At 40.5% G+C, this 23235-nt stretch overlaps 2 protein-coding genes across 3 annotated transcripts in view; one reads left to right on the plus strand and one right to left on the minus strand.

Annotated features, from left to right (window-relative positions):
* Positions 1-67: 67 nt before the first annotated feature.
* On the plus strand, positions 68-16008 carry RMDN1 (regulator of microtubule dynamics 1). The gene is made up of 10 exons (XM_081013598.1): positions 68-238; positions 1561-1678; positions 4021-4108; positions 6387-6546; positions 7551-7640; positions 8402-8457; positions 10989-11076; positions 11643-11673; positions 13094-13227; positions 14837-16008. Exons 1-10 carry the CDS (start codon positions 107-109, stop codon positions 14873-14875), a joined length of 936 nt encoding a protein of 311 aa, XP_080869724.1. The 5' UTR covers positions 68-106; the 3' UTR covers positions 14876-16008.
* Positions 16009-19317: 3309 nt separating this feature from the next.
* Positions 19318-23235, minus strand: part of WWP1 (WW domain containing E3 ubiquitin protein ligase 1) — a 45624-nt gene continuing 41706 nt past the window's right edge. For both annotated transcript variants that reach the window (XM_081013343.1, XM_081013342.1), the window contains exons 21-24: positions 22219-22323; positions 21348-21444; positions 21106-21178; positions 19318-20198 (exon numbers count right to left, since the gene is read on the minus strand). In XM_081013343.1, coding sequence (XP_080869469.1) covers positions 20099-20198; positions 21106-21178; positions 21348-21444; positions 22219-22323 — 375 coding nt within the window. In that variant the 3' untranslated portion in view covers positions 19318-20098. The remainder of the gene's footprint in view (positions 20199-21105; positions 21179-21347; positions 21445-22218; positions 22324-23235) is intronic.

The following is a 23235-nucleotide window of genomic DNA, read 5'->3' on the forward strand; positions in this document are numbered from 1 at the left end:
GCCACGCGCAACTTCCGGCGTGTCGGGGGCCTGGGAAAGAGAGCGTTTCCGGCGCGGGTGGAAGTCTGGTGGGGGGGAGGGGAGAGTAGGGCAAGAGGCTTCCACTATGGCGTCTGCAGCGCGGCTTTTGCGCCGAGGAGGCTGCGCTGTGAGGACGCCGCTCCTCTGCGGGGCTCCGAAGGCGAGACTCGGCTGGCGGCGCCAAGTCGCTTCGGGGCGAAGAGGAGGGGGAAGCGAGGTGCGGTTGCGCTCCGACGTGCGCTCATCCTTAGCTTTCTCTCCTTGCTCCCCTCCCCCCAATGTCTCCTTTAAAGTGTGTTCTGGGACGGCGGCCTTGCAAAAAAAAACCCCAAACTTGTCGGTGGAAATCTCGGCTTTAGAGTGAAGGTTTACTCTCTAACACCCCCCTCCCCCGCGCCTTATTTCCTCCCTTTCTACTCCCCCCCCCCCTATATCTTTGAGGGCGGGCTGTGGCAACTATAGTTGAGCGCTCCTCGGCTAGGGAAGTCATATGTTTTAGTTGAGATTCCTGCATTGCGGGGGGTTGGATTAGCTTGAACCTCTGGGTCCCTTCCAACTCTACAATTCTCCGATTCCCACGGCAGCGCAAGCTGAGTTTGGTTTCTTCCGGGTAAGAGCACTAGAGACGTATGGAGTTCGTAATGTTCACTTTAATGGTGAAGAAGCTGAAGAACATGTGTTCACATTAAAACAGTTCTTTTGAATATGAAAAGGAAACAGGCAGGTCGCAGCATGGCAGATTGCCCAGTTAAATCTGTTAAACCTATTGCACGTAGCTGCTAAGATCACAGGTTTGCTTTAAACATACTCATTTATATTTTGAGTTAACGTATCCATGCTGCTTTTAATTTTCCCTCCTTGCAATACTGTTGTGAAGGTAGTTGGCTGAACTAGAGAGGGAGGGCTTGTTAGCCAACAGGTGGGCAGGAAAAGGAGCCTGTTGCCAGGTAGACAGAAAATTGGGAGAGGTCTGAGAAAGGGCCAACAAAAGTCTCTTAGACACCCAAGTGGTTTAATTTTGGGGGCATCAGCCCTTGTGTCTCTATAACCAGGTAGGCTGTGATAGTGGGGACGCAACAAGCTAGGAGTAAACAAGGACACCAAGTAGTAGGATAATCCAAGATACAAAACCCAACTTCAAATCATGTTTCTGATTATGATTAATGCCTGGTTGGATTCAGACGTACAAAGAATCTTAGTTTTTTGTTACATCAAGACTAAGCCTAAACATGAAATTCTGTTCACACTTCCCTGGGAATGAGCCACAGTGGTACTTACTTCTGAGTAAGCATGCCTAAGATTGCACTGCACATATATCCTTGGGCTCACAGAAGTAACCCAAGCCATCTTTTAGTACTGTACTGGGTAATAAGCATAACTGAAAGTTTTGTAAAATGAGAGTGCCTTCCTAACTTACAGGACTTCGTTTGTATGCATACAGCCCAGTCTAACTTGTGTTTACTCGAGTAGATGCAATGTTTCTTTTCAAGTTGCAACTAAATATGGTTAGGATTGTAGCCTTTGTCTCTCTCTTGTTAGGTGCTAGAACAGTCCAGATTTTTCAGAAGAGGAGTTGCATTCTCAGCACTGTCCTACTTGGGTTATGAAGCATACATACTAATCTCTCACTCTAGTGTGGTTCATGCTGATGTCAAAGGTAAGCTGAGGAATTCAGAGGCCTGGTTTTTACAAAACACTAAAGCAAGTCATTGCTAAATATGAAGGTGTTCCTTCCCGAGTCCTGCGTTTGCTATGCTACCCAGAGCTAAGACCTGTTTGGCTTAATGTTATGTCTGAGCATGAGCTTTTGACTTGTGTCCCCTCCCCCACCAAACTGCAAGTGGTAAGCCAAGAAAAAACCATGCCAACAGCTCATGGAACAAGACAAATCACATGGCTTCGAACATGATGCTATACCAGACCATGGGTTAGCTCTGGGTAGTGCAGCAGCAGCGTGCCTTGCAGTGGAGTGAAGTACCAATTTCTACTGTGGGTATACACATGCTTACATGCTCATGTTTAGCCATAGTTTGGCTTAGCGTTGCTTGTGCATTGTGATGGGCAGTTGTAAAACTAGTTACCATAGGATCCTTTTTCTAAACTCCTGTCTTGTATTTGTTTTTTCCAAAGCTGTAAGTGAAATATAATGAAGACTATGATCAGTTGCTTTAGCAAAATGGAAATTAAGCTATCAGATATTTATGCCACTATGGTTGCAGTGTGCTTTTTGACCCTTTGAAAGCTCTCAGAAACTTAACAGTCCAAAGAAGTCGGGTAATAACAGGCTTAAATGAAGTCAGCAAAAGGAGCATTAGTTAGCAAGATGATGATGATGATGATGATGATGATATGTAAGCTCAGCCAGAAGGTCTTGTTTAGCAGAATTATCTCCATTGCTGTAGTCCTTGCTTTTTTGTATATTTAGATAACAGGATGTTCTGTAATAATAGTGATATAACTTGCAATGCTTTATTTTTTAAAAATGAAAAACCTATGAATATGATCCAGATAGAGACCTTCATAAGGCTGCTGGCAGCAATTGACTTTCACACCCCTCCTCCTCCTGGCAGCCCCTGAAAAAGCTTAGGGACCTCTTCTCAATGGGTTGGGCTATGTTGGGGGGCATTGAGGGGGAAGGGCAGAGGCACTTTCCATGAGCAGGAAAGGGGTAGGAAAGTCAACTTTTACCCGCCCTCTTCTTCATGTTATTCCCCGGATCTAACTCAGTGTATACTGTATTTGTCTTTACAAACAGTTTGCTCCATATTATCGTACATTTATGAATACAGTTTATTTCATTAAACACCTTGATATTTAGACATCTGTCATACTTCCTTTCTGGTACACTTTGTTCACTCGAAGTGTATTTGTTGTACAGTGGTGCCTTGCAAGACGAAAAGAATCCGTTCCGCGAGTCTCTTCGTCTTGCGGGTTTTTTCGTCTTGCAAAGCAAGCCCATTAGCGGTTTAGTGGATTAGCGCTACAGTATTAGCGGCTTAGCGGGCTTAGCGGATCAGCTGATAAGCGGCTTAGCGATTAGCTGTTAAGCGGCTTAAGGATCAGCTGATAAGCGGCTTAACAATCAGCTGATAAGCGGCTTAGCGATCAGCTGTTAAGCGGCTTAGCGATCAGCTGTTAAGCGGCTTAGCCGATCAGCTGATAAGCGGTTTAGCGGCTTGGGAAAAGGGGGGGAAGGAAAAAAAACCCGCAGGAACCCGCAAGACATTTTCGTCTTGCGAAACAAGCACATAGGAAATTCGTTTTGCGGAGCACCTCCAAAACGGAAAACCCTTTCGTCTAGCGGGTTTTCCGTCTTGCGAGGCATTCGTCTTGCGGGGCACCACTGTATTTTTTTCATAAAAAGTGACAAACAAATGGACTAAATAATAACAATATCTCAGTTGCTTTTGTTCTCTCCAACTCCCCTGGCTTTTGTGCCAGCAAATAATGATTAGCAGTATGCAGAAGTCCTGTACTATTGTGAGCACCCTAAAAATGACAATTTTGAAGAAGAAAAATTGGTGTTGCTTAGAAATAAGCCCCAAACAGACAAAACACCCACAGACACACCCAAAACAAACAAAACACTAGTAACAGAAGTAGGCACGCTTTACACACACACACACACCGAGAGAGAGAGATAAAACCCACACAAAAATACAAAACAAGCAGTACAAAAAACTAGGTAGCATTCCAAAAGAACACCCATTCAAAAAAGAGATAGACAAAATGCCCTCTCCCCTCCAAAAAAACCAAGTAAATAAAACAGGCAACTCCCTGTTGATATTCAAATCTTGTTCCTGTCAGTTTGTTACTGGAAAGAAACCAATATTATTTGCATAACATAGTTAGTGTGGCACTTAGTAATAATTCTTCACTGTGCAGGAAATAGACATAGTGCTATTTAACTTTAGCTGAATTGTTCTTCTCTTAGAGCTATTTATACATGAAAGATGGAATAGAATAGTCACACTTTTTTCTGTTTTAACCAACCTTAAGTTAATGAAGTCCTAGATCAAGCAGACTACCTATATGGGAGTGGGGAAACCGAAAAGCTCTATCAGTTGCTGGAACAATACAAAAACAGGTAAGTGATTGTAGCAGACTCCCTCTGTACTCTGGTCGCACCTGCCACTTTTTATGAGGACAGCCATTTCTGTGGGGCAGAACATAATGGGACAGGGGAGATAATTCTTAAAGGATATACTTGACTGGTCAAATTTAGGGCAGCCATGGATATCATTTTGTTTAAGAATCTAATCATACTCCAACATCCTGTTCTCACAATAGCCAGTCAGATGTGTATGGATGTCTACAAGCAGCACTTTCTCCACTTGTAATTCCTAACAACTGGTATTCAGAGGCATATTCAGTGAAGGTAGAACACAGCAATCATGGCTAGTAGCCATTGATAGCCTTGTCTTCTGTGAACTTGCCTTAATAATCTCATTAAGCCATCCAAATTGATGACCATCACTGCATCTGGCGGGAGGAAATTCAATTCTCCCACTTCCCCTCTGTAACATGAAATCTCCACTCCCCAACACATGCAGTCTCATCTCCTATATGAAGACAAGAATACCAAGCTAGTGCTATTGTGATAAGACTTAACAGTCAGCATGTCAAAAGTATTCGAAATGCTGCACGAATTCTTAGTTATTCTTCCAACAACTCTGTAATAGAGGGCAAGAACTTCCCCGTGGCAGGTGGTATTTAGGACTGGGCTGAGAAAAGTAGTGCTGTATCAACCATTCTTTTATCAATTAATGAGAAAATATATTGCATTAAAATTGCGAAAAGAGATTTTAGAAAAATAATATTGTGGGATGTGGCCAAGGTGGTCCTTTCTTTCATTTCTCAAATCATCTTTCAGTTGTCTGCTCTCTGCAGTCTTCCTGCGTGTCCACATTTCCTGGGGGGAAAACCACACATCTTCATTTGAACTTTCCTGTAAACATAGAGGGTGTGCTTATTGTTGCTTTTTGTGCTTACTTTGAAGACTTTTCTTACTGTTAAAAGAATCTGCATGGGGTGTTTATTTTTTATTTATTTAAGGTAGAACTTCACTTAAAGACAAAATCAGCAATTCACAGTGTTTTTATGTGCTTGGTAGCCAGCCTCCCTAATTTCCCATGCTTTGATTTTAGCTCAGGGCTTTTTCATATCAGGAAGTGTAGGCAGTTGTAGAGGTTGAAAATCAATTGAGAAATGTTTCATGAGAAAGGAAAAACCCACCGAGCGCAACCTCGTAACAATAAGGTAAAAATTCCCCACCAAAACTCTAAAGTGCTGTGAGAAAAAAGGAGAGATATGGAAGCCTCTTTTGCAGCAGATGAAAGCATTTGAGAAATTATTGTAGTTCTTTTCAGGGAGAAGTTTGCTATTATGAAGCTGCTTGTTTTAATAGATTTTAGTTTTAATTGAAAGACTCTACTTCAAGGCGTGTTATCAAAACCTTATTTCGGATCATAGAGTGGAGTCCAATGCAGTGGTAAGGTAATTGTTCCATCAGCTCAAGAATTTCTGCTAGTGCAACAGAACATTCTTCCCCTCTTCTCTCCTCCCCTCCACATTGCACAAGCAAACATGTTTATGCTGATGGGACATGTTAGTAGAATACTGCCCATATAGGTTGCCTTCTGCTGCTATTCATGGTCCAAAACTATTTGAGCAGTTAGATTGATGTACAGCAGTACATCAGTGGCCTGGCACACATGACACACTAAGCCAAATCTTGTCTTAACAAGACCATGCACACATGTGGGCTCCTGGAGAGAAGCTTTCACCCACTTCGTTTGTCCTTGATCCTTTTTGCTAAGCCAGGATTTGGCCTTACAAGTCATCCAAACTGAGGCTCTTAGTTCAGCCCTTTCCTCACTAACCATGAGCTGCAGTCCAGGTTTGTTTTTTGGCTGCAGCTTGCTCCTAGTGAGAGATAAACTACAGCAGCATGGCAAAAAGGACCCAGGGAAGAGCAAAGCAGCTGGGTGCTCCTTTCTAGGAACTTGTAGATTTTCAGCCTTTCTAAGCCAACATTAGGCTTAGTGTGCCATGCAGACTATCTACATATTGCTGCTTTTGCTAACCATGGGTCACTCAAATGGCAGTTTACAAACCGAGTCTAACTGTGGTTGCATATGGAACTAAATGTGCTTAGTGTCATTATTGGTGCAGAAAATTATTAATTGCCCCTTGGCCAGCTCTGAAAGTAAAAGTTGGGGGATGGGCTGGGGAATTCGCACATGAGGGGAAATAGCTTATGAGCCCACAGCATCCCTGACCTAACTATAGTTATGTTTCTTCGATGGTTATTAACTCTGGCCTGGTAATGATCAGTGCATCCTGTTGTGTTTCCTTATAACTAGTGAGAATGCACAACTGTTGTGGCGCCTGGCACGAGCATCACGGGACGTGGCTCAGCTTAGTCAAACTTCGGCAGAGAAAAAGAAGCAGCTGATCTATGAGGCCCTTGCTTACGCCACAAAAGCTCTTGAGAAAGAGAAATCATGTTTCAGTGTGCATAAGGTAAGTGTGGCTCACTCCATTTACTGGGCTCCAAGACGAGGGTGTGGCAGTGTAGATCCTGCAAAGGCAACCCCTGACCGGAGGTGGATCCACTCAGGATCAAATGCAATAGCTATTACTGTAGACAGATAGACTCCAAGAAAACATAGATAAGAACTGGAAATAGGGCAGCTCTGGAGAGGCAGTTGTTTTTCTCACAAAGGCCAGGCAGAGACTGAGAGGCTTGTGTGTGTTTTCTTGTTGTTTTTGCTAAAACAGACAATTTGATTGTTCTTGGTCATCATCTGGGCTACAGGATACATCTGGTGGCTCTTCCTCTTTAGTAGACCCCTCTTTCTGAATGGACCTCTGGTTCTTCGGTTTGTTTTCAGCTAGATGAGTGCTCCTTTGCCAGTTCAGTGTCTCCCATAGGGTCTCTCTCTCTTTCTCTCTCTCTCTCTCTCTCTCTCTCTCTCTCTCTGTGTGTGTGTGTGTGTGTGTGTAAGTCTGGATCTAGAGTTATGTTGTGGGGTGAATTGGCTGCTTAACGGCTCTTCAGGTATATTGAGGTTTTCTTCAAGGTCCCAGTCCTCCCCAGATGAGATCCCTCCCAATTGTTCCTTGATAGTAAACTAGACAGAACAATTTAATAAGCATTTGCTCCCAGCCATATAGTAATAGAAAGGGGAATGGCTACAATTTCTATAGATTTTTCAAAATAAATAAAATTATAAGGGATGGAAATGGGCCTATTTCAGTTAATTTGAACTTTGTTAGGATTAAATGTCTAGAAACCCAACAGCAGTAACAGTGGGAAAACTCATCCTCTTGAAAATAACTGTGACTGGTGATTTAAATCATAGCAGAATTACTGAACTAAATCTTTTCATATATTATTTTTAAAAATTGATAGAGAATTTGTATTTCCTAACATGCAGAATAATAGCAATTGCATATTTTCTGTTAAAAATCACTAAAATCTCAGTACTCCTAAGTTCAATTATGTACCTCTCCTTTATATTTAGTGGTATGCAATCTGCCTCAGTGATGTGGGAGATTATGAAGGAATAAAGAAAAAAATTACCAATGCTTTTGTTATCAAAGAACACTTCCAGGTATATAAAATTAAGTTTCCTGTCTTGTGTCTGTTTGTTCAGTGTTTGGCATATAGATAGAGAGATAGATAGATACTGTACATAGAGATAGATAGATAGATAGATAGATAGATAGATAGATAGTAGCACAAGCTTCCAACTATTTATCAGAAATGTTTCCAAACTTAAACACAGCACAAAGGAGAGATTGTTATTTGCTCTAACACAGGGAACTAGTTCGACACATTTTACAAACGTGAATTTAAGGACCAGGCATACAAGCCATTTTAAACTTTCATGTGGTCTCAGTATAAACAAAGACCTTTAAAGCTTAAATAAATGTGTGAGAAAGAGACTGAGCATCTGGAATGCTTTTTTGAGAAGGATGTGAACGTGTTTGAGGCCGTAGATTCCTCAGGATTACTACAGCAAATGGACTTAAATTTAACCTTTAAATGTGAATAGTGCCCCTTTAAAGAGCAGTGTTTGGTGGAGGAATAATAATAGGCCTAACTCAAAGCAGTCTTAATAATTTATGTATTTAATAATTGATCTACCGCAAAGGTGTAATGGGCTAAATATTATTGAACAAATAGGATATTTCCTTCCACCAGAAACCTAAATGTAAAATGCAGTGTTTTCTTCAGACAGGCAAAAGGTTCAGGAATATCATCTAGGCATTGCTGCAGGTTGGAAGGGTGATTGTGGGAGCAATAGAGGCTATGGGGTTAGTGTTAAAAAAAAACCCTGATAGGCTTTCATTTGTTGCCTTTCCTTGACAGAAAGCGATAGAACTGAATCCAAAGGATGCTACATCACTTCATCTTATGGGCATTTGGTAAGATTTTTAAGCAAAATCATACTTGTGCCACCGCTGTTAATGAAATACAAAATGTTTGGACAGAAACTTTGCAAATTCCACCTGATTCTCTTGGCACTGGCTTATAAACAGCATTATAAAACGCCCTCTTACAATGAACCAAGTTTGTATTGGCAACCGTGCCGATATAGACAAGTTTGCAATAAGGCATTGCAAAGCATTATTAGTATTCTAGATGGAAACAAAAGTCTATTTCCACCCATCATTACCATTTGGGCCCCTGTGGAATTCTGTAGCTAGATAGTTTAGAATGAAAATAGAATGCTTAATAATGTATTCAAAATAATACACAGATAAATACTATGGGAAAATTAACAGCAACCGAAACATTTTCCAAGACGTTTTGGGCACCATTTCAAACACAGCTCAGTTTCCACTTTCAAAAGAGCAACATTCCCATTTTGGAGTCTCAGGAAACATGATGTGTTCTGCTTCTTACATGGATTGCTTTGATTTTTTTGGTCAGACTGCATACAGAACACTTTTTCCCCACTCACATTTTTTTTTTGCCACACGCTGCCTAATCCTGTTGAGAGACCTAAATTGCTTTTGGCGATTTCCCAAGTTCCTGTTCATCCTCTTAAGAGAATCACCTCCTTCCTGCTCTGCTTAATGGTTATAAGTGGCTCAATATTTCTGTTCATTAGCATAAGAAATTGAAAACTCATTAGCGTACACTTCCCTGTTAGGCCCTCCACAAACCCTGCCTATTGCTGCCCTGAAAGACATTAATATGGCCATGTGGCAAGAGGCCATTTTGATCAAATCCTTGAAAGGGGGGCAAGATTGGGAGCTTTTGTCTTTATTCTTTTTTCTTCTGATGCTTGCTGAGAAGGCATGGGTGTCCAGAAACATTTTGAAGCAGCCTGACCGAGAATTACAGGCATCCCCCCCCCCCCCAGGTGCATTCAGAATCACTTGTGATCGCACATACATGTGGCGCCAGAAACCCAGAAATGGGAGAGACCTGAAGAGCCTCAACAAAGCCCCTCGGTGCCTCCAGCTTGTGAGGAGACCCTCCTTGTAGCCTGGAAAGGATGCCTGCACATGATGGAGATACCTGCCTGACTCTCCTGGACTTCTTTGCCTGTAATTAAAAGTAGGAACATGAGTTGTTGTTTAATCTGGAGGTGTTTTCCTGCACCGTTTTCCTGCTCTAAATATCCCCCTGAAGCAGTTGTTAGCCCTATGAGGAGGGATGCCTGTGTCCTTCTTTTTATTTTGGGGGTTTGAGAAACAATTTTCGCTTAAGTCAGGCTGATTACTGACACTGGACTTTAAAATTTCACTTGTAGAATAGGTGGGGTAGCATTCATTTGTCTGAGTTGGTTGCAGCTGACTGCTACGTTCTTTCTGTGTTTGCGGCACTTGGTGTGCTATACTGAATTAATCTGTTTGGGATGCAACCTTGGAGAGTTAGCCTGGTAGAGTGTTTGGCCTCATGTGATTTCAGGTAGACAATAATATGGGCTTTATGCTGAAGCCAGAGGTGATTGCTCAGACATGTAGAACTCTCACCGCTTTTGAAAATACTATCGTTTGTGAGGGGGGAGACTCCATCAGGCAAGGCCTCCTTCCACCTGCCTTGCCCCACCCCCTGGTCCTGGGATTCTTCATAAGGAAGCTATGCCTGGAGGAAGAACTGTGAGGGGGGAGACTCCATCAGGCAAGGCCTCTTTCCACCTGCCTTGCCCCACCCTCCAGTCTCTGCTTCTTATTTTGTATTGTATTATGTTGTGCACTGTGGTTTGCTGTTGTTTTATTGATTGGAGTTTAGAAATTACTTATTGTAATTGTTGAGTGGATTTCTGTTTAATTTTGAAATGCTGATATTTAATATTATTTTATATTATTTTACTGAATGTTGAATGTTATTTTATTTGCATATTATATATTGTATTATGCATATTGTCTTATTTATATGATGTTAGCCGCTCTGAGCCTGGCTTTGGCTGGGGAGAGCGGGATACAAATAAAAATTATTTATTATTATTATTATTATTATTATTCTCCTGTCATATAAAAGTATAGTTTCAGTAATGTATAAATCTGATAGAAACTGAACATCTTGTTTGTGCTAATGAGCAATGTATTGCTCTACGGAAAACTACCTTTAAAATCGGTGTTGTCTAAAATGAGGGGAACCTCATTAAAGCTTCTTTATAGATGGTATCTCACACCTTTAAGATTGTCCTGCATGACTAATAATGTCTTATTCAAGGGTCTTATTTTCATGGCAGAGTTGTAGTCAAATTTTGAACTAAACGTCATTTGAGCTTATGGAATGATTTACTGAAGTGAACCAATACAGACATTTGAGATAATTTATAACTTTTATTATTGTAGGATGTTGAGTCAACCAATGTGTTGTGATGTTTTTTGTTGGTTGTATAGTTCTGTTGACCTAAAAGTGAATGAAAACATTCTCCAAACATGCATACAAAATGTCAAGGTGTAAAGTATACAACGTCCTTTTGCATTTCTTGTAGGTGTTATACGTTTGCTGACATGCCATGGTATCAGAGCAAAATAGCTGCAGCTTTATTCTCAACGCCACCCAGCTCCACCTATGAAGAGGTATGGTACCCCAACAGGCTATGCATGGATTTTTCTTGGTTACTGTATTATAATTAAAGCATAGAATGAAAAGGGTGTGGAAGGTTGCACTCATCTTAAACTGTAAGGTTGTCGTGCGATAAACATGAGCATAATGATCTGACAGAACCAGAGATTTTGAAAAATAAATGTAGCTATATTCATGACAGCTGTTTAACAAAACAAATTGGGAAGGCGTCTGCTGTTCTTCATGTGTTGTTGAACTACAGTTCTGTTCACCCCTGACAATTGGCTTTGCTGGCTGGGGCCAGTCAGAGCTAGAGTCCAGCATCACGCGGAGGCCACAGGTTCCCCACATCTGGTTAAAACTATACTTCGTAAATAAATATGTTCTTCTAAAAATGTATAATTCGGGGGGGGGGGACACTTGAAGCGCACACCCATTTCACAGAATGGATTCGTAAACATAGCAATTACTTTACACAGGGGGCTATTCCCTCGAATATTTTACCCCACTGCTAGAGGGATTTTGTTTATTTCTGGTTATTTTTCAGCCATGCTCTAACTTTAATACCAATATTTTGCAGGCTTTACGTTACTTCCAGAAGGCTGAAGATGGTAAGTTACGTAGCACTGTAGAGTACGTGATATCCTTTGTGCATGGACTGTTAAAATTGAAAACCAAAGCACAAGTAGAACCTTGTCAGGAAGAAGTGTAAAAGGCTCTACTATTCATAACTAACCTCAGAAATATTTGAGACATTAAACCTGGATAGAGGTCTTCATTTTGCCTTCTCTAGAAGCTGAAACAAGGATCTAGGTTATATGTGTTCTCTTCACTTTTCCCACATCATAGGATCCCATTAGTTCTCAAATGGAAAACTTGGGGTGGGTTTTCCTAGCCATTTCCAAATGGTGCAGGAAACGAGATAACATGTAATATTTCACAGCAATAAACATGCAAACATCCTACACGAATTACTTGGATCAGCCCCATATCCAAGACTCATTTGTAAAAGCCTGCTAAAAATATTATGGCCTCGCCTTTAACTCTGTATTAAAACATCTCTGTAAAGTTCCATATATCTTTTTCTGTAAGTAGATACACCGCTTGTACAGGGAGGAAACACAAACATAACTTTCTGACAGCAATCTTTAATTCCTTATGGAAGGAGGTAGGGATCTGTGGACCCTCCAGACCTGCCTGTTTGGCCTTAAGAGGCCAGTTTCAGAAAGCCACTCCAATCTGCCGAACACCTGTTGTCAAAAGAACCACTGGGAGCTTCAAGCTCCTGGTTGTTTCTTTGATTGAGTGAGGCACACTTCCATTTGCCCATCAGCTGTTGGGTGGTGGGATCATACCTTACTCAAGTCTTCCAAATGACTCCCCTCCCCCACCACATTGGGGTAAGTGGGAGTATGGAAATGTGGGAGGGGTGTCCGAAAGCCCCATGAATGGATGTTTACAAAGGGCTGCTTGAAAGTCCGCTTTGGGAAACATTGCCTGATGTCACTATGATGCCAGGTGATGGACAGATAGGAGGCCCTGTCCCTTTCTCAACTTTGACCCCCCCCCATACACCCTAAATCTGTTCTGGGTCTTCCCCAACCCTCCAGAACAGATTTGGGGGAAGTTCCATTGATCAAGTGTAAATCCTTGTGCCCACAGGGCTGTTGCTTAGTACTGCATTGAATACAAGTCAATAATTTTTACTTTTGGTTTTGAGAGAAAGTAGAAATTGACTATTTCTGGCGTAAAGCAGGAAGAAAATGTTTCCTTTCCCAGAATAATAGAATCATAGAATTTTAGAGTTGGAAGTTGACCCCGGGGATCATCTGGTCCAACCATCTGCAAAATTTCTTAGTACATTTTGGTTATCTGGTGCAGCTTATATGCAATAGGCAGCAAAGCAAAAACCTTACTGGTCATGTTAGTGTTGCCTGAAGTGCATACGCAGAAATCTCTGCTGCATTCTCAAATATGTAATTGACTACAATATTATATAGTAAAAATCTTTCTGTTGTCACTTTTGTGCAGTTGAGCCAAATTTCTATAGTAAGAACTTACTCTTCTTGGGAAAGACATACATGAAGTTGAACAACAGAAAAATGGCCCTTCTGTGGTTATCAAAGGCAAAAGAACGGCTGTCACACACAGAGGAGGATAAGCAGGTAAGCATTGTGGCCATTGTCACTATTGGCTAAAGAAACTCCTTGTATTTTTCAACTATTTTTGCAGAGTGAGTTACAGCATACTCTGAACCTCCTCCTATTATATATCCCCAAAGGGCAGTATATTCAGAATGTGCTTGGAAATAAGTGTTCAAAATGAAAAAGCTATATAAACACGTCATCAAATTGTTTGCCTTTTAGTGTGCTAACAATCCATCAGAGTATATATGGGGAGAATTAGCAGTGTTTTTAAACTGACCTAATGTTCATATAGTTTTAAGTAAATTTCCAAGTGTTCCTGCCAAGAAGCCGAATTTAAAACTATGAGGATGAAATTTCTTTTTTCATGGGAAGGAGCTTGAATTGATTAGAAAGCCATAAATCTTACAGTCTAGTTATGATTCTTATCACAGTGGTATATAGTCATTCCTCCCTGGAGCTCAGGAGAGAACAGATTAAGATTTCTTCCATTTCTTCCAATTCTGGGAGGTTACACTAAAATGTTTACTGATCTAGGTTGCTCTGTTTCATAGAGAAGTGGAGATTTAAACCCAGGTCTTCCTCCGCCAGTGCAGTCTACTTTACCTCAGTGGTTCCCTTACGAATTAAGGCAGGATCTTCTGTTCATAGAAATAAAGATGACAAACGGTTGCTCGACTACTCTGGCTCTTCAATCCAGTGCCCTTGATGAGTAATAGTCATTGGAGGAAAGTGGGAGATCTAATGTATTTTGCATATGCTTACTAAGCCGAAATGGGTAGCTCCCCCAAGAAGAAAAGAACAATAGCATTGCAAAGGGGACAGATTCACAGGCTAAGTGAAGGCAACTGTGTCATCTGGAGCTCTCACTGATCACTATTGTAGCTCTTGGTATTTTTGCACTCAATTTCCACATACACACAAAACACAGGTCTTCACTTGTAGGGCTTCAGCAAGATGTATTTGGCATTCATTTGCTCAATTATAAAAATAAAAGTCAGAGCCAAGAACTGCAGAATTCCAACTAATGTCAAACGTTAGGCTCTAAAGGAAGGGATGGAAGTCCCTTTTTCGAGCTGAGGCCTGCATTATACCAGTGGAAAGCTGGGCAGGCAGATTTCACAATCAAAGACATGTAAAAAATATTTGTCATAGAGAGGGGGTGCATATATTTAATTCTTAGTAACCCCTCTTAGATGTTATCTTTCATTTTCTCCAGAGACTTTGTGAAAAAAGATGTCTGCAGCGGGGGGGGGGGGTTATCTTTACAAAAGGTAGAAAGATCCCTCTTTCAGCAGAATGCAATGATGCCTGTGCACAGCTGAATGACAAAGTGCCCCTTCGAAGCCTCCAGCTTCAAAATGCAACAGCACCCCATGAATTGCATGAGTGCAGTTGGAAAATGCATTGGCAATGTTTTCAGTATACCTCTGCTGAGACATTTCCCCCTCTTTTGATGTCCTTACTGAGAAAGGTGATTCAATCACACACTTGCCCCACAACTCCCTTTTCCTGCTTTGCTGCTTCCCAGAGGGCAGATGAAATCCATGCCTAACCAAGAGAGTATTGTGGGTATGGCTGCGTCTTGGTGGGAAGACACTATTGAAGTTTTCATCTTTTTTCATTTCAGGTACATAAAGAAGCTGTGGAATTGCTAAATTCTCTGTGACAAGATCATTGAAATTTTTTGTGTTGCTATGATATACTTACTGGGCTGGGGCAACCCTGTCAGATGGGTGGGGTACAAATTATTATTATTATTATTTACTAATCAAACACATAAAACAGGCCTAGTGCTATGGAAATGGCCACGTCTTTAACTGGAGGAAATTCTATTATTGTGTGAAATATATATTGCGAGAGATGGAGGGGATATGTATAAAATATGCTGTTCCAAAGCAAAGCAGTTGTAAAATTTTCTTATAGGCATTGTTTATCTTTTGCTTCTAAATCCGTTCTTCACTTGCTGGAGCTGAACTCTCACTAGCTATTATCTTGGGAAAAGAACAGCCTAATTTTCATTATCTTTTTCAGAGCCCCAACACCAACTTTAAAAAATCCTAATGGAAGTAATAATGTTGGGCCTGTCCATCTTTTAAGACCCATGGACATATTGTGGCTTTTGAGTGAGTACCATGGATGCCCCTCCCCATCACTTCTATCCCTCACTACCCTGGAAAGAGACAGGAAGCATGATTTCCAATGGATATGGGTGTCAGATCCAGTAAAATTGGCCTGAGCCTTTAATAGCACACAAAACTGAAGGAGGAAGTGCAGAATGTCATGCTTCTACCTTCCTCCTGCTGCTCCTTTCTCAAAGGGGGAAAAAAAGGAAACCACCCTCATCACCGAGGGTGCAAGATGGACAGAGGCTTCATGAGTGCTGGGGAAGACTTCAAGGGTGAAACTGCACCCATGGGTCCAACACTAGGAACTCCTGGAGTGATGTATGTTGAGAAATACATGCCCATGGCAATTTCTAAGGGTATTTGTTTACCCTTGGGGAGTAAGTATACCCTCTCTGGGGTTAATTTTGATAGACTCCAGGACACTTGTTGAACCTTTTGGTGTTTGGCAGAATGAGCTACTGCTTCCTTGTTGTCAGAAGAGGAGGTCCCTTAATCAAGAGAATGAGGGAAGCAGGCAGAGATAACGTCAGATCCCGCTCCAGTTGGATTTCCCCTTCCCCCTTCACCAACTTCACTTTTTATCAGCTATTTTAGTATTAAATTGTAAAACACCACGGGTGCCTTGGCAGGAAGGCATTGTATCAATGCAGTAAATAAACTGGTTCCCTAAAAGGGTGATCTGTGTATTCCTGGTGTGGTTTCCTATATAAGAAAGACCTCTTGCATTACCTCTTTCAGAGCCTTTCAACAGGCTCTAAAGATGCAGCAAATGCTTAAGGAACACTTGCCATTAAACGCAGTATGGGGCACCTTATTGTCCCTTCTCTTTTCAGTTTTGTGGGGTGTCTGTTTCTCTCCCTTGAAGACAGAAATCACCATGGGCAAGTTAGCCATCCAGAAAACTCTGGTAGTGGGGTGGTGTAGAAATACCACAAATAAAGCAAGCCAGCCTGTTTTACAACTCATCCCTATTTACAAAATTGTCTGGTGGCTGCTGACAGTTGAAACATCCAGATTAAATGCTGAAATTTGCCTGGGATACAGTGGTAACTTGGATTACATACGCTTCAGGTTACAGACTCCGCTAACCCAGAAATAGTGCTTCAGGTTAAGAACTTTGCTTCAGGATGAGAACAGAAATCGTGCTCCAGCTGCACGGGCCCCATTAGCGGCCCCATTAGCTAAAGTGGTGCTTCAGGTTAAGAACAGTTTCAGGTTAAGTACGGCCCTCCAGAATGAATTAAGTACTTAACCCGAGGTACCACTGTATTTACTTTAGCCAAATTTCCTTTCTACAAGTGTATGATCTTCCATTGCCTGCAGTGTTAAGATTATCGAAACACGTTCATCTACAAAAAGACACATGAGATAGTGTAAACTGCTCATCCTTTCTGTAAACCTGTCAAGCCAGCTCTACCTATTTTAATTGTTGCAGGGAAACGGTAAGGATTGCTGCCATAGAAATCAGTGCTGTATGTGTAACAAGGAAGCTTGGCCTGATCACAATTTCCCCACCCCACCCCCCTAAATCTTCCTAAGTAGTGCTGTGCCTGAAGTAAGTAGCTACAACATCTCCCTTACTTGTGGCTATACTCGCCGAGGCTGACAAAATTTGGAATCAAGCCATCTAGAGGCCACAGTTTCCCCTTCCCGGATGTATTTGAACAAGGAAGTAAAATAGTCCAACCTGGTCTTGCATGTTCAGTTCTGGGCACCACATTTTAAGAAGGCTATAGACAAATAGGAACAGGTTTCAGCAAGGACAAAAAGTATGGAGGAAAAGTCCTTTGAAGTTGAAGGGAATGTGTGTTTAGCCTGGAGAGGGTGGTGTAGCACATAATAGTACTCTTGAAATACCTGAAGCCATCTCACATGGAAGATGGCAAAAGCTTGTGCTTTACTACCTAACCACAAGTGTAGAGCTAATCATACAGGTTATTGTGGACTAGATTAGGAGAAACCGCTTGGGAGGTACAAGCAGTTGGACAATGGAACAAAGGATCTCTACAGGTGGTGGGCTGCCACTCATTGGAGGTCTTCAAAGCAGAGGTTGGACAATTGAGAATGCCAAAAAAATCTAAAGGAAAAATGGGCTCTAGGATCTTAAAAACAAAAGGGAAAGGGTGAAACAGTCTAAAAAAAAAGTACTGGAGGGAGTCTGGCTAGAATACAAAGCAAGTTGCCCAGCATACACAAAAATCATGCAAACTAGCAAAAATCCCCCCATATGCTGATAAAGAACATATCAAGAACCAAGACAAATTATTAACACAAAAGCACAAAGCTGAGCAGCATGAAAGCAGGAATAGGGGCTGGTTGGATGTGATCAAATCAGCTGCAATCCCACCTTTAAACACTGGAGGGAGCTCATGTCCTACCTTTGAACATTTTCAAAGGAACACGACCTACCTCTAGGTTTCTGTTGTCAAATAGCAGGTTAGGCAAAATTATGTACAGACGCCCACCAACTTTGATTCTCTCATTGCAACACATTAGTGAAGTCTGTTCATACATACATGACCCACCATGGGTATCGGAAAATGAAGTTCAGTCATCTTAAAACTGGCAAATCTAGATTGTTATCTGCTTGTCATCTGAGACTCAAGAAGAAAATTACTACTTCCCTATGCTGGGGGGTGAATCCTCACACTGATTGCTGTTGAAAGATTTTCCTTAAAGCTTGAGGATAAGCATACCTGCCCTGTTCTAGTGAAATATGACTGATCAATGCTATGTGAGTCCTATCTAAAGCAGGAGAAATTCCACTGCTTTGAACAGGACTTAGACCTCACTACATTTTTTCTGAAACAGGCAAACGTCTAATGCTATGACCCATCCTTATATGGGCTGTAGCTGGGCCTGTGTGAATGTGTTTCTTCAAATAAGCCAAATCAAAACGGACCAGCAGTTTAAGAAGTGTAAGCACTGAATCCTAAGATTAAGCAGCAGGGAGAGAGGATTTTATCTCTACTAAGTAGCCTTAGGCAAGGCCTACCCCTCCCTCTAGCAATAGGAACAGTTCCCACTTGGGGGGGGGGAGGATGCCCATTGGAGAAGTCAAACTTCATTAGTTTTCTGCATTATCTTAGGAACTTTTTTTTTAAGTTGCTCATGTGAATGGTGGTAGGGCAACCTAAGAGACTAAGGTTCCAATCAGAGTAGAAAAATCAAGATGATATTTTGGTGTAATCATACATATGTGTGTGTAGGGTAACTAACACAAGATAGACAGGAGGTCTGTTAATCAATGCAGTGCTTTTATCAAGCATTCACAGGTTAATATCCATGAATAATAAAGTGTAACAATATGTAGAAAAATAAGATTTTGGCAGAATTGAACTGCTATATTGAGAAAATGAGAGCAAATATAGCAGAGTCGTACTGCATTTACAGTTTTTTTTTGCAGTTTGATATGTTACAGAAATGTTAATTCTAGGAAATCTGTTTCATGTGTGTACAAAACTGTATAAGTTAAATTTAATGGAATTTACAGTGAATATTGAAAGCATGATACAAATGGCAATTTAAAATGTTACTCTAATAAGGAAGCACAATTTGCTAAAAGTAGCATTTAATAATTCACATCAGTAAGTTGTAGAATTTATTACACATATTTGCAGTTTAGCAAATGCCCCTCAATACTGCAAACACAATTTAATTTTTTTATATACATTGTGCACTTATGACAAATAAGCCTTGGCCTATATAAAAACAAAATTTAGAGTTGCTTAATTAGGAACATCTGGATTTTTTTTTCTTGAAGGGATGAGAGTATTGAAGACTAATAGAAAATTAGTTCAGTTGTGCAAAGCATATGTAACTACTTCCATTTGGATTTTCTAGATCCAGATTAAAAAAAATGAGAACAATTCACATTACTTTTTCATATCCTCCTAAATTAATTAGTTTATCAAATGAAATTGAAACATATCACTAATATCTTTTTTTAAAAGCCTGTAAGATACCAGACTGGGACAGAATGTGTAGGAATCTTTTTATTTTTTCCTTGAAGATTACCTACTGTTCTCTTGGAAATAACCCAAGGTAATATGTAAACAATTTTCAATGCTGCTCAATGAGTTATAATAGTCTGTTCAGCTCCTACAGTAAAAGTCAGAACAGTGGCACCAATGTCTTAACAATCACATTCATCTTATTGTACATTACTCTTGTGCAAGTAATAAAGGCTTTATGACCTCGGCTACACAGAAGTTGGGTTATCAGCTATTACAATTATTATTTTTTAATTCAGCTGACAGAATATCACATTCTATCATTTCAAAAAGCCAGCAGCATTTTTCTACATAGCGAGGATGTGTTTGGCCTAAGCCTTTTAACACCTTTAAAACAGCCATGCAATAGAAATAACCCTTAGAGATGTTGCATAAGTGAGAAGAATACAGAGCAGTCTGCACATTTTCTGAACAAAACCAAGAAAGATACTCCTGACTCTTCTGAATGGCTGTGATGTTTAATAAGTTTACAGCTCTATAAAACTAGAGCTCATTAGTGTGTATTTATATACACATTTTTTTAAATAAAGTCTTTCATGTTCAATTTTATTCTGGCCAGTCTTTGAGGGGAAAATAAATAAAGTAGAGAAGGTAAAACTGTTTTGCATATCTTTGTGGAAGAACGGAGAACATTTTTTAGAGTTCCAGAAAAATCACTGTACAGAAGAAACAGCTTATATACCACTAACTGTGCAATTTTGTTGCTCCAGCCTGCTACAACAAAACTTCACTTTGCCTTGAACTTGTTTTTTATTCTTGTCCAAATCCTTCTGTCTCTTCAATTGCAAAAAGCAGCTTCTCTTTTAGCTGTTCATAGCTTTTATAAGGCGGTAAATCCAAACGATTAAAACTAGGAGAGAAGAGGGGGGGAATCAGACTCTACATCCCATTTGAAAACATCTTTCACAGGACCATATCAATCACAGCTGTTTGATTATAAGCAAGTAATTTTTACCTCTTTAGTACTAAGTAACTCATGAAGATTCATAAATACCCATGTTAAGCTGAAAATAAATAGCCAGTTTGCAGACCATTTTTGATATGTCTACTTAGATTAAAATACATAGTCAAGTTTACAGATTCAGATTGATTGTCCATAGGCTGATATTGCCCTTGAGTTTTGCAGTGTAAGAAATGAACAAAAGATGGAAACATCTGTCTGGCTGTGCTTGGCCAAAAAGGGAAACATAAGAGAGGATACAAATATCCTCAAATATTTACATATTTGTTGTCATTTGTTGGCAGTTTTGTTATTATCTTTGTTATCTGTGCATTGGTGCTGATAACCATTGGATCTATTTATTTATTTATTTGTGCTTTTATCTTGTGAACTGCCCTGAGAACTTTTGATAAAGGGCTGTATAAAAATCTAATTAATAATAATAATAAATCTGTGATTTTTATTATGCAATCTACTCAATATAAATTTCAGTCTGATGGTAGGTTTTTTGCATGTGAAAATCATGCAAATGAAAGACAACTCTTTTTAACTCTACTGGGTCCAATTTTCACTGAGACCCTATGGAAAAGTAGAGAATGTGCGCATACTCGCTTACTGCTATCTGTTGAGGTAGGGAGTGTGATCTGTAGAATAGCGGAAAGAAGCAAGAGATGGTGCCCACAGCACTTTGAAAATTCCCAATGTGTCCCTGAGCCCCAAAAGGTAAGAAACCCCTGCGAAGAATGGCTGATGTTAAAGAAGCATACTATAGAACAAAACGTAAGATAACAAAGAACTCTCTGTTACAACAACTCACCATGTGTGACTTCTTGGTAGCCAGGTTTCCTTGCCAACTTTTTCAATGCAGAATTTCTGAGGACCGTTACTTCCTGAGTAATAAAAAATAAAATTAAAGGTTAAAATGGTATTTTTGTTAACGGCAGGGTAGATATTAATGATACCATATTTCAATAATTGGGAGAAAATGCAGGTTAAAAGGACCAGGGAATGTTACTGTATATTACACATACTTTGCAGTATATTACGACGTTTTCTTACCCATGAGCTCAGCAAATCCGCCCAGTGGTAATCGGCAAGTACCAGTGACAAACTGCATCAGTCGCATGCGAACTTCATTGTCAGCTTCTTTTATAAACTAAGAGAAATTTAAAGTTTATTTTATTACTTTGAAATGTCAATTGGTTAAGACCTAACTATGTGCTTGTGTACCACTATCAGAAGTAATTCCTATTAAAAATTACATTTCACTTACCAAACTTTCCTAAACCAAGCAAACTCCCATAGTTTGAGCTTTGAATTACATTTTAAACCTGGTTTCCTAATTTCATTTCATTTCTGAATTGCTTCCCATGAAACACCCCAAAGCAAATAAGAATAAATACATCAAATATGTGTTTATATAATTAGTGTTATGAGTTCAGGGGCTGGACCTCTCTAAATTCCTGCATCCAGTAAGTGTTAGAATATAACCAAGGCTTGGGGAGTTAAAACTGTGTGCCAGACACGTCTACTGCCTAGATCCAGAAAATGCTAAAAGCTGATTAAGCCAGGCTGTAATGCTAAGCCCATATATAGTGGTACCTTGGTTTACAACCATAATCCATTCCGGAGGTCCGGTTGTAAACCAAAACAGGTTGTAACCCAAGGCGCACTTTCACCAATGGGGCCTCCCCCCAAAAATGGGTTGTAATCCAAAAAAAGGGACACACACTTCCGGGTTTGATGTGGTTTTAATCCAAAATGGTTGCAATCCAAAGCAGTTGCAAACCAAGGTACCACTGTATTAATTTCCAGGAGGGAGTTACACAGAAGCCCAGGAAGAAACTTTGGCTTTATTTCTAAAATAAAAACCGTACCAATGTGTAATAATTTCACATCTGCTGACTTTTTCAACAAGAATATATTATACCTGCCAGAACCACATTATTTGCTTGCTGTTTCTTGTATAATGACGATAAACAGTGTTCCTTTGCCAGTCTGCCAAATCAACTTCTTGCATGCCACAAAGCATGACCTGTAAAAAGACCACATGATTTAGCACTGTAGCAGCTTAAGATCCTGAAGCACAACAGCAGATACTGACATGCTTGATATTTTCTTGTCTTGCCCCAAATAAAGATTCTGGAAAAGTGAGATGAAGCTTTCAACAAAATATGATTCACTAACAAATACAGTCATCATATTTTTAAGGATATATTAAAAGAATTGGTCTTATTAGTTGTTAAGGAACTGGTTAAGAGCTAGCTGCACAGCAATATGCTCTGTGTGTGTGTGTGTGTGTGTGTGTGTGTGTGTGTGTGTGTTTGCTACTCCCACATTAGAAGATTCCATAGCAAGAATCAGGGAGACAGCCCATATGGTCAATAAGGGACGTTATATGAGTGAAGGAAGGCAGAAACTGTATAACTTGCTTACTGAAAAGTGGAGCAGCTTTGAGATGTACTGGTGTCACAAAATGCAAGAGAATGTACAACCATATGTACATTTCAAAGAGCAGTACCTGATATAAAGGTAAAGCTAAAGGTACCCCTGACCATTGGGTCCAGTTGCGGACGACTCTGGGGTTGCGGCGCTCATCTCGCTTAACTGGCCGATGGAGCCGGCGTACAGCTTCCGGGTCATGTGGCCAGCATGACTAAGCCACTTCTGGCGAACCAGAGCAGCACACGGAAACGCCGTTTTCCTTCCCGCCGGAGCGGTACCTATTTATCTACTTGCACTTTGACGTGCTTTCGAACTGCTAGGTTGGCAGGAGCAGGGACCGAGCAACGGGAGCTCACCCTGTCGAGGGGATTCGAACCACCGACCTTTTGATCGGCAAGCCCTAGGCTCTGTGGTTTAGATCACAGTGCCACCTGCGTCCCTAATACCTGACATACCTGTAATTAAATCTATATATTTCTCTCTGTTTTCCTCATCTGAGATT

Source organism: Podarcis pityusensis, assembly GCF_964106645.2.
Source record: "Podarcis pityusensis genome assembly, chromosome: 7".
Classification (NCBI taxonomy): domain Eukaryota; kingdom Metazoa; phylum Chordata; class Lepidosauria; order Squamata; family Lacertidae; genus Podarcis; species Podarcis pityusensis.

What these genes read in the sequence shown, in the direction of transcription:
- RMDN1 (XM_081013598.1), top strand. Translation starts at nt 107, where the DNA reads ATGGCGTCTGCAGCGCGGCTTTTGCGCCGAGGAGGCTGCGCTGTGAGG. An exon ending in CTGGAACAATACAAAAACAG is followed by an intron (nt 4,109 to 6,386) that starts GTAAGTGATTGT and finishes CCTTATAACTAG; the next exon opens with TGAGAATGCACAACTGTTGT. An exon ending in CTTCATCTTATGGGCATTTG is followed by an intron (nt 8,458 to 10,988) that starts GTAAGATTTTTA and finishes CATTTCTTGTAG; the next exon opens with GTGTTATACGTTTGCTGACA.